We start from the raw sequence: 12,445 nt of genomic DNA, 5'->3' as shown, positions 1-12,445 counted from the left end.
GGGGCTGAATCACTGTCTCACTTGGAATCCAAAGGCTTCATCTTGCACCCAGAAAACAAAACAACAGGTGGGGAGGAAGGTCCATTAGAAGCTATTTGCAGGAAAACAAATCACAAGTCAGGCGGGTGAGAGCTTTTGCTTCAAATCGCCTGCCACAAGCTAACACAAAGCAGACAACAAACGAGGGCAGCCCAACCTCCCTGAAAAGAGGATGATGCCATGATCCTCTCTGGTAGTACTCACACTTGCTGGACACCCCAGAGGCAGCTCCTCCACGGCAAGCCAGATGGACAAAGTGAGTGTGGGTCACGTGTTTGTACAACAGCACATTCAGATCCACAGGTTTTGCAGACTGTTTGTGAACAGCTAGGTCAGACCCAGGCTGCTAAGCCTGATCCCTGTATCCCCACAGCTCACCTTTTTGGCAAAGAGCAACAACTGCAGCACAAGAAAGAGCACAGCCCAGCCTCAGCCAGGAGCCATGCTTGGCAAAAGGGAGGAAAATAGCTCTAATGTCTTGTGCTGCAGCTGCGGCAGAACCTCTCAGGAACAGGTATCCTGAATGATGGAGCAAAGAGCTCTGTGGAATACCAAGACACAAAAAGTGAAATGAAAACATAAAACTGCCTTTTTCTCTTCAATGCAAATCCAGTGCACTCATCACTTCAAGATGGGGAGGAAAGACAGTGTTTTCCTGCCAATGAGAAGGAGCAGTATGGTTTAGGAAAGAACAAAATATACAGCAGAGATTTAATCCCCAAATCAAATCCAGGCTGCAAATGCAGAGAGGATTGCTCCCGGTCACCAGAAAGCGGCAGACAGGAGAGCATGAATGCTGCTGGGTGGGCAGCCTGTGTGACACACTGGAGCCAAGCAGGACTGCACCACCAGTCTGTGCTTTCACTCCAGGCTTGGCAAGAGGATAAAGCAAAGCCAGGAGTATTTCAGCAAAACTCCTTCATCCCCCAGGACAGCAGGTTTTGTTCCTGTCTGACTTATAAAAGGAGTTTGGTACTCTGCAATGTGAGCCAAACTCTCCCTGGCAATCAAGGATTAAAAAAAAAAACCAGGCAAACCACCATCACCTTTATTTTTGAACCGTCTGGAAACAAACAAATAAGCAAAAGCTATATCAGGCTTAGAAATCTCTCTTAACCTGCATCAGGACAGCTCCTTTTGCTGAGCCAGATGCTTGTCCCTGTCCTCCCGTAGACACAAGCACCAGGCACCCATGCTCCACCTTGCCTCTGCATTGGCCACCTGGAGAAGCTACAACACAGAGACTGGTCTGCACAGCAAGGACTTGCATTTCCTTTTGCAAACACTTTCCTTACCACAGAACTCTACAACTCCCCCATATGCTGTTTTTCTGGGCAGGTCTGGGGACATTGAACCATCAGTACATGCTGATAGGGCCATCAGAGAATTCTTCTTCCAAGGAGGGGTCTGCAGCAGGTGCTGAGCACTGCCACATCACTGCACCTCCAGCATTCCTAGGCAGGACAGACCACAGTGGAAATCACAGGTGGGAAGAGAAACCAGCACCAGGGCATTAAGTGCCAGCTCACTCAGCTCTCACTATTTCATCTGCCTAATGAAACCAGCTCTCCTTTCCATCCCACAAGAGCTTAAGCCCTCTTGATCTGCTTAGTAACAAAAGCCTTGCTAGAAAACACCTACATTGTAGTGCACAGGCACTCAAGCAGGCCCTAAATCCAGCCAGCAAGGAAGAACTTTAGCCAAAGCAGCTGGAACTCTGGGGCTGAGGCTCTGCAACTGGAAGAGTCACTGCTCCCCAATATCCTCATGGGTGACACACAGCAGCTAATGCTGCTCCTCTCTTCTGCTCTTTTCCCAGCATTAGAGAGCCAAAAGCAAGAGTGCTTACTGCAGCACCTACCTGCAGAGCAGTTAGAGCACCCTCTCTACAGTTCAAAGCCTTGGCTTTAAGGCCAATTTATATAGCTGGGCTCTACTACAATGAAACCAGTCAGAGACAGAAAACGTTTCGCAGGGGACTCTTATTCAGACCTTTCCTCTTTCTGCACCAATCTAAAAGATTTATCTTTCAAAGAGAAATTAAAAAAAAAACAACAAAGAAAAAGTAATGGGAATGGCACTCTCACACAGACACACACTCCCTTCCTCCTCCTCCCAGACCAGCCGCAGCCTGGTGCCAAGACGTTCACCTGGGATGCGAGGGAGGCCACGGTCAGCCGACGAGTGCAGAAATGGCAGTGACAGTAAACCATGCCCAGTGAAGAATGGGAGATATTACAAGGATGATAGTAAATATCTAAATGAGCCTCTGAGGAGAGAAAACAAACCAAACCATGAAATGTTCAGCAGCAGCACCATCAGCATCCAAGGGCAAGGTCTCTAACCTCTCTGCCGGGCTGTCAGGCTCAATAAAGCGGACGAGAGGTGGGGAAGACAGAGTTTCAGTAGCAAAGATGCCTCCCTGGAGTTGAAGTCCGAAGCCATTCAAAGGGTCTCCCCTGAGCACCACCTCTGTTGTCTCTGTGTGGACTATCTGCCCGCCAGGACCCACTGTGCTGGAGGCCAGCGACACTAAGAGGAGGAGAGAGACAGAAGATCAGGGCAGCCACAGTCAACATAAGAGACTGGGTCGCAAACCTTGGTCCGGCGGTGGTGGGGACAGTGACCAAGGATGAGGGAGGCACTGACAGTGCTGAGACAAGCAGTTCTATCCCAGCTAACAGTTGACAAGGACAGCAAGGACAGCATGCACACCCCATCCAACCCAGCCCCAGCCCAATGCCACTCTTACACGAGCTCTTGTGCTCCTTCTTCTTTTGCCTCCTCCTCAGCATGGTGGTGCGGGGGCTCATGGGATGGGAGCTGCGAGGTAGCGTGTTCGAGTTCTGGCAAGGGAAGCCCTGCGCATTCATGGTGGGAGACGAGAAGTTGGCAGCCACCAGAGCTGGGGAAAAACAGAGCATGTTAGGGATGTGCACAGGGAAGTGCAGCAGTGGGTTCACCTAACAGTGTCATCAAACACCTAATGGGTTCAGACTAGCTCCTTCTTTCCAGCTTCAGGACTCAAGACCAGGTGTTTGCTTCACAGTTTGGACACAATGCAATGTCTCCTCTTTCCCATCTTACTTTCTTAAGACAAAAAATCTGGGGCTGCACAGAGTCTGCTTCCTGCTAGAGATGGGTTTGCAGATTTTGAGGTAGCCACAATCCTGCTGCCAACAAGTGTGTGGTACCAGGGCTGAGCTGGTTGCCATATCATAATCCTACACACCACCGGAGATGCCCTCCCTGCCTCACAGAGACTCATGTTTGCCATATGAAACCAGGCACTTGAGCATGGGGTTAAAGGATGGGCACATGAGTCTGCCAAACACACTGTTCTTGTTCCAGTTACCAGATCAGTGTGTGCTGGGCTGCAGATACTGATTCTGTACTCAGCACTGGACCCACGGAAATGGACCCAGTGACCGAGGAGGGAACAAGTGACAAGTCAGGCTACAGAGCTGGGTATTGCAGCAATGGAGGGGCACAACATGAATGTACACATGCAGGACTGGGACAACACCATGTGGGGAGGTTACATTTGCAGTAGTCCTGTCCAGATGTCTGGTTCCAAGTGGGTGTCTTGCAGTGTCCAGGGTGGTGAGTGTGACAGTAGTTGACACAGGGGTCCCAGCAGTGGTGGTGGTCACTCTTCTGCACCTTGACTGATGACATCCAGGGGAGCAGAAATCACCACAGGCAGGAAGGAGAAGTGAGAGAAAGAAAAGGTAAGAAGCATAAGCCAGGAGATGGTAGAAAAGAGCCTCGTCCTGGCTCTGAACAAGTCAGGACCCAACCACAGTATGTCAAACACCAGAAGCAAAAATGCAAGCCCACTAACCTCATGACACTTGATGCAAAGGGGCACAAATATACCCCTTTCCCATAAAAAACTCCGCATCCTGTGCCAACGGCCTGACTAAGCCACACTGGCAGTGCACACATGTCATTACCATTTGCAGTCTGTTGTGAGACGTGCAGAAGCTCCATCCAGAAACAAGTTTCCCACAGAGGCCGTCAGCATTATCCAACAGCACCGGGGAAGCTCCTTGTGCTGATTCCCACCTTGTTGCTGGAGCTGCCCCCTCTGTGACAAGGCTCAACACCTTCTACATGTGCCAAGGGCTGCTTTGAGCACTTGACTTCAGCATTTGGTTGTTTAGCAGCTGCTCTTGGCTGAGCATGCACAAAGAGATGAAAGAGAGGAGTAGCAGAGGGCTGCCTCCAGCTCACCAGAACAAAAGGGGTTTTATAAACCACTGCTTAAAGGCACTAAGGAGGGACACCAGCACAGGAAAAGATGCCAATGCTGTGGCAAACAGTAAATGAAAGCATGGCACCAACATGGCAGACTCTGTTCAAGGACACACAACTTTGTTGCTTTAACTTCAACCCTAACCCCAGCACATGCTGGCAGAAATCTATTGCAGTGTGACATCCAGTATCTGGAAATCCCTTGCCCCCGAACTGTGACTTTGTGACACCAAGTCACGATGCCACAAATCTCTTCTGAAGTGACTCCAACACTTCCCAGGCACAGGTCTCTTGTCTGTTCTCACTGATGCCCCTGGGAAGCACAGGGTCAGTTTGGTTTTCCTTGCCCAACAGCACCAGGTGTTCTCTCCCGAATCTCTGCACCACACTGTCTGGATCTATTTTCTTCTGAGAGGAATTTCTGGCTAACGAGCAAGATTTCAAGCATCTGTTTTATTCAGCTAAGCATGAAGAGCATCCCACAGCGGAGCATCACTGCAGCCACAGTTCATCCCAGAATTCTTAACCTCACAACCACTTGCACTGACTGGCAAGCACTTTCCCAGGATGAGATCTCCTCCAGGCTCTGGGTTCTCTGAGCAGCCTTGGCACTATCAGAACCTTCTGAGGTTGCAAACCTGGGACAGGAACTTAGTTTATTTAATGAGTCCACACAGAGATCTCCTCTAAAGGTCATCTCTTAGTGCCTTGAACAGTGGAAATCCATTTTCTTTGTGTGCATCACAGGCATTAAATCATTTAGGTCAGGTTTTCCTGCCAATTACAGTGATTATATTTAGACTTTGCTAAACACTTACTGAGTTTAGCACTTAGTCTATCAAGCTTTTAAAAAATACACTTCCAGCTCTCGGGTTTCTATTTTGTGGATTCAAAAGTAAATTCAGAGACAGCTTTAAAAACAAAAATAAAATTAATAAATGCAGCTATATCTAGACAAAAAGCAAAGTTCTTAATAAAATTAAACATTTGGAACACGAGGGTCAGAGCTTATGGGCATATATACAAAATAATTTAATCCACTTAGAGTAACTAAAACTCTTCCATTTGTCTATAAATTCTTAGCTTACATCTGACAAAAGAAAGCTCAGCTGCCAGTGCATTGGAGAAGAGATTTTGGACAATTCTGTGATAAAAACCTACAACAGCTTTCCCCAATCTTTCACACATCATCCCTGCCTGAGGATACCCATCCATCCCAGTACTGCTCCTGGGCACCATCTGCTCCCATTGATCTTGTGAGCAGGGCATAATCCTCCCACAAACTCTCCAAATGCCCCCAGAGCCACAGAGAAAGCAAACTCAGTTTGACAAATCTCATGCTTCAGCATTAGGTCACATTTTTGCATGGCCACTGCAGTTTCAGATCCTTCTCCACCTCCTCAAGAAACAGATGTTGATTGCACAAGAAGCCGCTCTTAAAAAAATATGATGACAAACCCCATGCAGGCACAGGCTGGAAGGACTCAGTAATGCAAGTGCTGAACAGGAATATATCTGCATGATCTCCTCTCTCAGCTTCTTTCCCTGGGTTTGCTTGCTACCCACAACATTTTGCTCTTGCATGGCCCATTTTGCCTTACTGCCCCTATTTGTTTCCCTAAACTCAGAAAAAGCAGCCTGTGGAGCTGGTACTCAGTGCCTGGAGCAGAAGGCAGGATCTCTCCCAGGTCCAGGCATAGTTTCTCAACTGGGTCCTCAGCTACTCACCATGAGCTGCATGGTGCCATAGCTGGTTACACCACTGAGGAACAGGGGCTTCCTGAGCTGCTTCTCCTGCCCAAAGTGCTCTCCTTTCTGTCCCCACCACCCCCCATCAGCACTGGAGAAGGTTCTAGCCCAAGCACTGGTCTCCAGTCACACACCTCTGCCTCCTAACAGGCACATGGAAGAACAGAATCCTCACATGTTAAAGAGTTTAATCAAAAAAGTGGGAACAATTGTTATATCTCTTCTTTTTCATATCTGTGTGTTGCAATTATTCTCCCAAATTTTCGTTCTGTATTTCTGCCACACTGATCTGATCTATGGGGGGTTGGGTAAAAAGGCTCTGATCACACTGAGCTGTCCTTCCACAGAGCCTCCTTCTCCTGAGCTGCTGCTGAATGCATATATTTTGCAAGAAGATTAGGACCAGGGCACTAATGGAAGGAGGAGAATAGTTCATTTTAACAGCCATTGAAAAAGGATTATAGCTTTCCATTTTTTCTTGGGCACAAAGGTCAAGTCATCCATTCCCTTTGTTAAACTGCTTTAATTCTGCACAAATTGGACTGGACATGTACAAGATTTATTTCTAGACATGGAGATGGTATTGGGTTTTATGTTTTACTGTATCAGTTTAAAGAAGACAACACAGATATTTTCCTCCTTTCCCCAAACCACCCTAGAAGAGAATGGAAAGAGCAGCTGTGCCCAGGGCTACTGTGCACCAATATTATTAAAATGCATGTCCCTGAGAGATGGGTGATTGAAAATGGTTGAAAAAAGGACTGGTACTGAACAGTCACACCCAAAACACCTGAATTTTAAGACCACAAGTATGGACTGTAATGAAAGTGCAGGCAAGAGTTGCAACAAATACACTAGTACCAAGAATATGGTCACAATGAAATTTTTATAAGAGCCCAAGACAGCTTCTCATGTGGAAGGAGAAACTAAAGGTGGGAAACAAGAATGCTCACATGGGTGAATTCTTAATCACATTTACAGGCATTTTGGGCTTGATCTCACTAGAGCCAGAATTACTTTCTCAGTGTTTCTTTGGTAGAGGTAGTAGAAACCAGCAGCTACAGACAAATTCACTCTACCCCTGGCTACTCAGACACAGCTGCCACTCAATCAGGCTGGTCTGGAAGATGAACACTTACATTACAGCTTTGGAAGTCCACTGACCCAGTCCAGCTACTGACATGTCTTTTTCAAAGCCTTACCAGGCATCAGCAAATAAAAACTGAGCTTGGAAATAGATTTGCCAGCACCAAGGTTGTTTTCCTCCCTCTCCATTAGAGTCTCTTATCTGAGGTACTAAGGAAGTGGCTTGCACAGCACTGAGCACTGCAAAACCCTGGGATTCCCATCTCTGATTTCCCCATTCAAGCACAGATGTTACCTCTTTTCCCTATTCATATCTTTGAAGAACGTCATCTAATCACATGCATTTCATCAAAACATCAGTTTTTTTCCCCTCCACAGATGTCTCTCTTTGGAATCTGCTGCCAGCACTCAAAAGTAGCAAGACCCAAGTAGGGACCTAAAGTGAGTTTTGAGGGTGACCAACAGTGTTTTCACAGAGGACAGACCTGTTTCTGGAGGCTTCAAAGGCAGCCTGCTTTGGTGAACAGGTAATATCTCCAGCTTGACATTTTCTGAAGTGGCAGCTAAAAGCTGAGTTGCCTCTAACAAGGAGCAGTGCTCTGTGCTCGTGCCGTCGATGGAAAGAATGTGGTCACCAACGTGCAATGCACCACATCTGCAAAGGAAACAGCAAGAGAGGTAATCGTACACGTGGCCAAAACCCACGTCCTTACAGCTGGGAGTACACATACAAAATCCAACTGCAAATAACTGTGTGAATTCTTGCGAGATTTTTTTTCATATATAATTTTTAACTTCCAATTTGAACCTTAGGTTCAAGCATTGCCCAAAATACCAACTAAGATGGTTCATGTTTCAGTCAGTGCTGCTGGTAGCTTGGGAAAAATCTTTCAGGTTTGTAATAGTGCCCCCTCATAGGTAGTTTGGATGGCTGAGGGCTCACCCAGAATCATAGTTAATCACAGAATCACAGAATATGCTGAGTTCTCAGGGACCCACAAAGATCATCAAGTTCAACCCTTAGTCCTGCAGAGGACCATCCCCAAGAGTCACACCATGTGCCTGAGTGTATCATGCAAATGTTTCTTGAGCTCTGTCAGCCTTGGTGCTGTGCCCACTGCCCCACGGAGCCTGTTCAGTGCCCAACCACCCTCTAGGTGAAGAACCTTTTTCTAATATCCAACCTAAACCTCCCCTGACACAACTTCAGGCCATTCCCTCAGGTCTTGTCACTGGTTACCACAGAGAAGAGATCAGTGTCTGCCCCTCCTCTTACCCCCACAAGGAACTGCAATGAGGTCTCCTCTCAGTCTCCTCCAGGCTGAACAGACCAAATGACCTCATCCACTCCTCATAAGGCTTCCCCCCAAGGGCCCTTCACCTTTAAGTCCTAAGAGCCAGCAGTTCAGCTCAGCAACATGACTGACCAAATGCAGTGCTGCACAGCAGTCTGTCTGTCTGCATCCCCAGGTAAGGGTGACTAGCTGACTTGTCCATCAGGAAAAGGCTCCAGTCAGAAGTTTCCATAATGAGCTTTAGCCATTTCACAGCTCCAGGGCAGTCTCATCTGAGGTTTCTAAAGCAGAGCTCAGCTTTCACATGCACTGAGTTACATTCATTCCTGGTGAGGAGTGTCCACTGCTCTTGGGTCAGGTATTTTTAGCATATGTAGTGCTAAGAACGTGTGGACATGAACGTTCCAAGGCAAGACAGCGAAGAATGGTGTATAACTAACGAGAGGACGAAAAAGCAGTGGAGAAAGGAAGAGCAGAGGTAGGAGCAGCCTGTTCAGATCTGTACCTGTCCACCACGCTGGCCGGCTTGATCTTGTCGATGACAATCACCTGCTTGTTCCGGTGCATGGCTGTCGTCAGTGTGATTCCCAGTGTAGACCCTGGAGTCTTTGCTATCTCAACTAGTAAAGGACCAGAAGCATTTGCTACAGTATCTGCAAAACAAGAGAGCACCTGAAGACACTTCTCATACAGACTTTTCCATTTCTAAATGCAGGGGTTGTCCAACAGTGCTGACTTGTCATGTGCATCAGCAAACCTGTAGTTTGGGCATCCTACAGTCCGTGTCACGTGGTACCTTAACAAAGAAGTACATTCGAGAAGCAAAATTGCTTTTGCACAAAATCTACATTATAATGACATGAAGAAATATTACAACTCGCTCATGGAAACAACCCCCCCTCCCTCTTTTCTTTGGGTTAAATAGCAAGATCGAGGAAGAGATTGCTCAAAGGCTCTGCAGCAGTCACATCAACAGCATTAAAAGCACAAAAAAGGAAGATCACAAGGACAAAGTTGTTACAGGCTTTTTCCCAAACAAGCAAAAAAGAAAAGACACAAAGACACAGGATCCAACTTTCTGAAGTACTCAGAAGCCTCATGGCTAAGACCAGTACACAAACCAGTCAACTCTTCTGTGTTTCAGTACCGGCTTCAAAATACCAGCTCAACTGCTCGTTTGAGCTCCTCCAGTGTCAGTGGGAGCAGACACAGCACTGTCTTACCTGTGCACTTACAACAGCCTCCTCTCTCCCATCAGACAATACAGGGGTAACTCATGTTTAAAAGATGCATTTCTGCAATAAGCTTAATAGGTGCTGTAAGCGAGACTACAAAACTCCAACAAAATTGCACCTGGTAGTATAAGCCTGCACCAAACCTATCCATCTCTTCTGAGGAAGGGGGAGGAAAAAGAAAACCTGAGTTTCTGGCTGATTAGACAGAAATTCCCTCCACCTCTGTTATACACATTTGCTTCCAGATTACCTAAAGCCATCCTAAAGAGGTAGGATTAACAAATTTGTTATCACCATCAGACATCCAACAACCAACAGCCCATGTGTAGTTGACAAAAGCACTTGTGAAGGACCAGCCATCCACTTTGAAGGAAAGGCCAGCAGAGCCCTCTGAACACCTGATGCCTCCTCAGCCCTTAATTATTCATAGTAAGGCTTTTCCCTTCCAAAGCTATGCTCCACTAAAAATGCTGATGTTACTTGGCTCCAAAGCTTGATGCATGGCTCATTCTTGTTCTCTGATAAATGGGAGCACTAATGCAGATCCGGGGAGCTAAGCTGCAGCAAGGTCTTTCCTGAGATTTGTTGAAGGTGCTGAGTCTCTGGAGACAGAAATTTACCTTGGAAATTCCCCTTAGGGATCATCCAAGGGATGTTCAGGCTCTGGTCTACTCACCATGGCCTTTTTCACAGGGGAGGAAGGAGGAGGAATGAGCCACATTAAAGGTTATGCAGGCTTCAAATAAAACAGTGTTTATTCTCTGATGTAAAGGACCACTGGGGAGATCTGCAGGCCCTGATAAAAAGCACAGTCCCAGTTTAATCAAAAGATGCACAAAGCACCCAGCTAAAGCCTGAGGAAGGTGCACTTAAGCCTTTGTTGGCAAAGGAAGCACCAAGAGACTGAGGATCTATTCCGACAGCAAACACCAGCTATATGTTAGCTTTGCTGCCTGTGTATGTCCAGCACATATCCTCTGAAGAGGGACACAGATTTATATCCTTCCAGCTGAAGGGAAGAAGATAGGGAAAATAAAATCATGAAAAGAGTTTGCTGGAGTGTTACACCTTTCTTTGCAGGGAAAATACCAACTGCTCTCTCAGTGTCCAAGCTTCTCAGCTTTACTAAGTGTTTCCCAGGGAGGTCTCAGCATGATGGTGAGAAGAAAAAGCCTCAGGGCCTCAGGACTGAGGTTATCAATAAGACTGTAAGAAACCACAGTCCTGCCTCCAGCCCATGGTCACTTCTCCCACCACACACAGAACGGTCCACCTCACCATCCCTTTTAATTCTCATCTCCAGTGGCACAGATGAGAATTGCTCCAAATCCATTTTATAGAGGCATTTGTTGAGGAAATAACAGCCAAGACTCTATTAATTATTCCAGGGAAAGATTTGGCTCGAATCAAAGGTCAGGAGTCTGCAATCCAGCAATATTTGTGAGGTGTGATTAACATGGGGCTATTACACTCAAGTTAATTTAAAAAGAAACATGGAAGGGACAGAGCAGGCCATGCAATAACTTTACTGTAGGGAGTCAGTGGGCATTGCTGCACTGGCACCACGAGGTGTTTCTGCACCATCACATAAAGCTGCAACCTCCCAGGGGGACACGAAGGGCCGTGCAACACCTGCTCACACCCAGAAGCTTGAGGGGCACTCACCAGTATTGTGGGTGGATACAAGGGAAACAGAATCTGCTCCAGGCTCTCAGACACCCCAGTGCCAAAGACACAGGAGAGCTGATCACCTCACCACTCAAAGCTGGGGGTTGGTAGGTGTTTTCGAGGAGATCTTTCGGCAGCTTGTTTTGGAGGAAATACTGGGGGCAGGTTTCCTTCTTGCACTAGGTTTCTTTGAGACCTACTTGGCTTTGCTCACCTCCCTAAGGAGGGATGGCTCTTGTAACCAGCCTGGAAAGTGCAATTGCCTGGGGAATAAGTGAGGTGTGATGGTCGGGATGATTTTTCCCTGCTGTAATGCACTTTGGGAGTGCAGAGAAAATGAAAGGGGAAAAGGGAAAGGGGAAAAGGGAAAGGGGAAAAGGGAAAGGGGAAAAGGGAAAGGGGAAAAGGGAAAGGGGAAAAGGGAAAGGGGAAAAGGGAAAGGGGAAAAGGGAAAAGGAAAAAGGGAAAGGGGAAAGGGGAAGGGGAAGGGGAAGGGGAAGGGGAAGGGGGGAAGGGGAAAAGGGAAAGGGGAAAAGGGAAAGGGGAAAAGGGAAAGGGGAAAAGGGAAAGGGGAAAAGGAAAAGGAAAAGGGAAAGGGGAAAGGGGAAGGGAAGGGGAAGGGGAAGGGAAAGGGAAAGGGAAAGGGAAAGGGAAAGGGAAAGGGAAAGGGAAAGGGAAAGGGAAAGGGAAAGGGACCTCCATTGCAAATGCAAACAGAATAAACCAAAAACTCCTAGAAGAACCAACCCAGGGAGCTGCCCCCTTCCTGAAACAGCTCTTGTTCCCTCCAGCTTCACAGGCACATGGAGGTATCTGACTCCCTGGGTTCCTCTTCAGGCCCTACCCTCAGCAGACACTGAATTTGTGGTGTTTTGTTTTCTTCTTACCCTCCCTTTTTAAAAGGCCCATAAGATAGAGTGCCACCACATGAAAGCATCTGTTCATTGCAAGGTTTATCTGGCATCAGCAAAGGGCAAAGATTTTCCCAATGCCCAAGGGAAGTGCATGCCCAGTTGGCACTCCTTTTAAATGGAAATGGCAGATTAATTTAATTCCTTTAGTAGTCTTGAGAAATCTCAGCCTATTTGATTAAAAGCCTGCTGTGGCCCCATCCTA

The 12,445-nt window shown here is 47.2% G+C and overlaps 1 protein-coding gene across 5 annotated transcripts in view; it reads right to left on the bottom strand.

Moving 5' to 3' along the window:
- Positions 1 to 12,445, bottom strand: part of GRIP2 (glutamate receptor interacting protein 2) — a 123,998-nt gene that overhangs the window by 36,703 nt on the left and 74,850 nt on the right. For all 5 annotated transcript variants that reach the window (XR_001920122.3, XM_018068443.3, XM_018068442.3 and 2 more), the window contains exons 8-12: positions 8,932 to 9,079; positions 7,617 to 7,786; positions 3,582 to 3,707; positions 2,792 to 2,944; positions 2,385 to 2,571 (exon numbers count right to left, since the gene is read on the bottom strand). Coding sequence is in view for 4 of the 5 variants with exons in the window: in XM_018068443.3 (XP_017923932.1) it covers positions 2,385 to 2,571; positions 2,792 to 2,944; positions 3,582 to 3,707; positions 7,617 to 7,786; positions 8,932 to 9,079 (784 nt within the window). In the remaining variant the exon portion in view is untranslated. The remainder of the gene's footprint in view (positions 1 to 2,384; positions 2,572 to 2,791; positions 2,945 to 3,581; positions 3,708 to 7,616; positions 7,787 to 8,931; positions 9,080 to 12,445) is intronic.

This window comes from Manacus vitellinus, unplaced genomic scaffold (genome assembly GCF_001715985.3).
Source record: "Manacus vitellinus isolate BGI_N305 unplaced genomic scaffold, ASM171598v3 scaffold_14_pilon, whole genome shotgun sequence".
Lineage (NCBI taxonomy): Eukaryota > Metazoa > Chordata > Aves > Passeriformes > Pipridae > Manacus > Manacus vitellinus.
The sequence above is the reverse complement of the archived record's forward strand: the minus strand, read 5'-3'. Positions and strand labels throughout refer to the sequence as shown.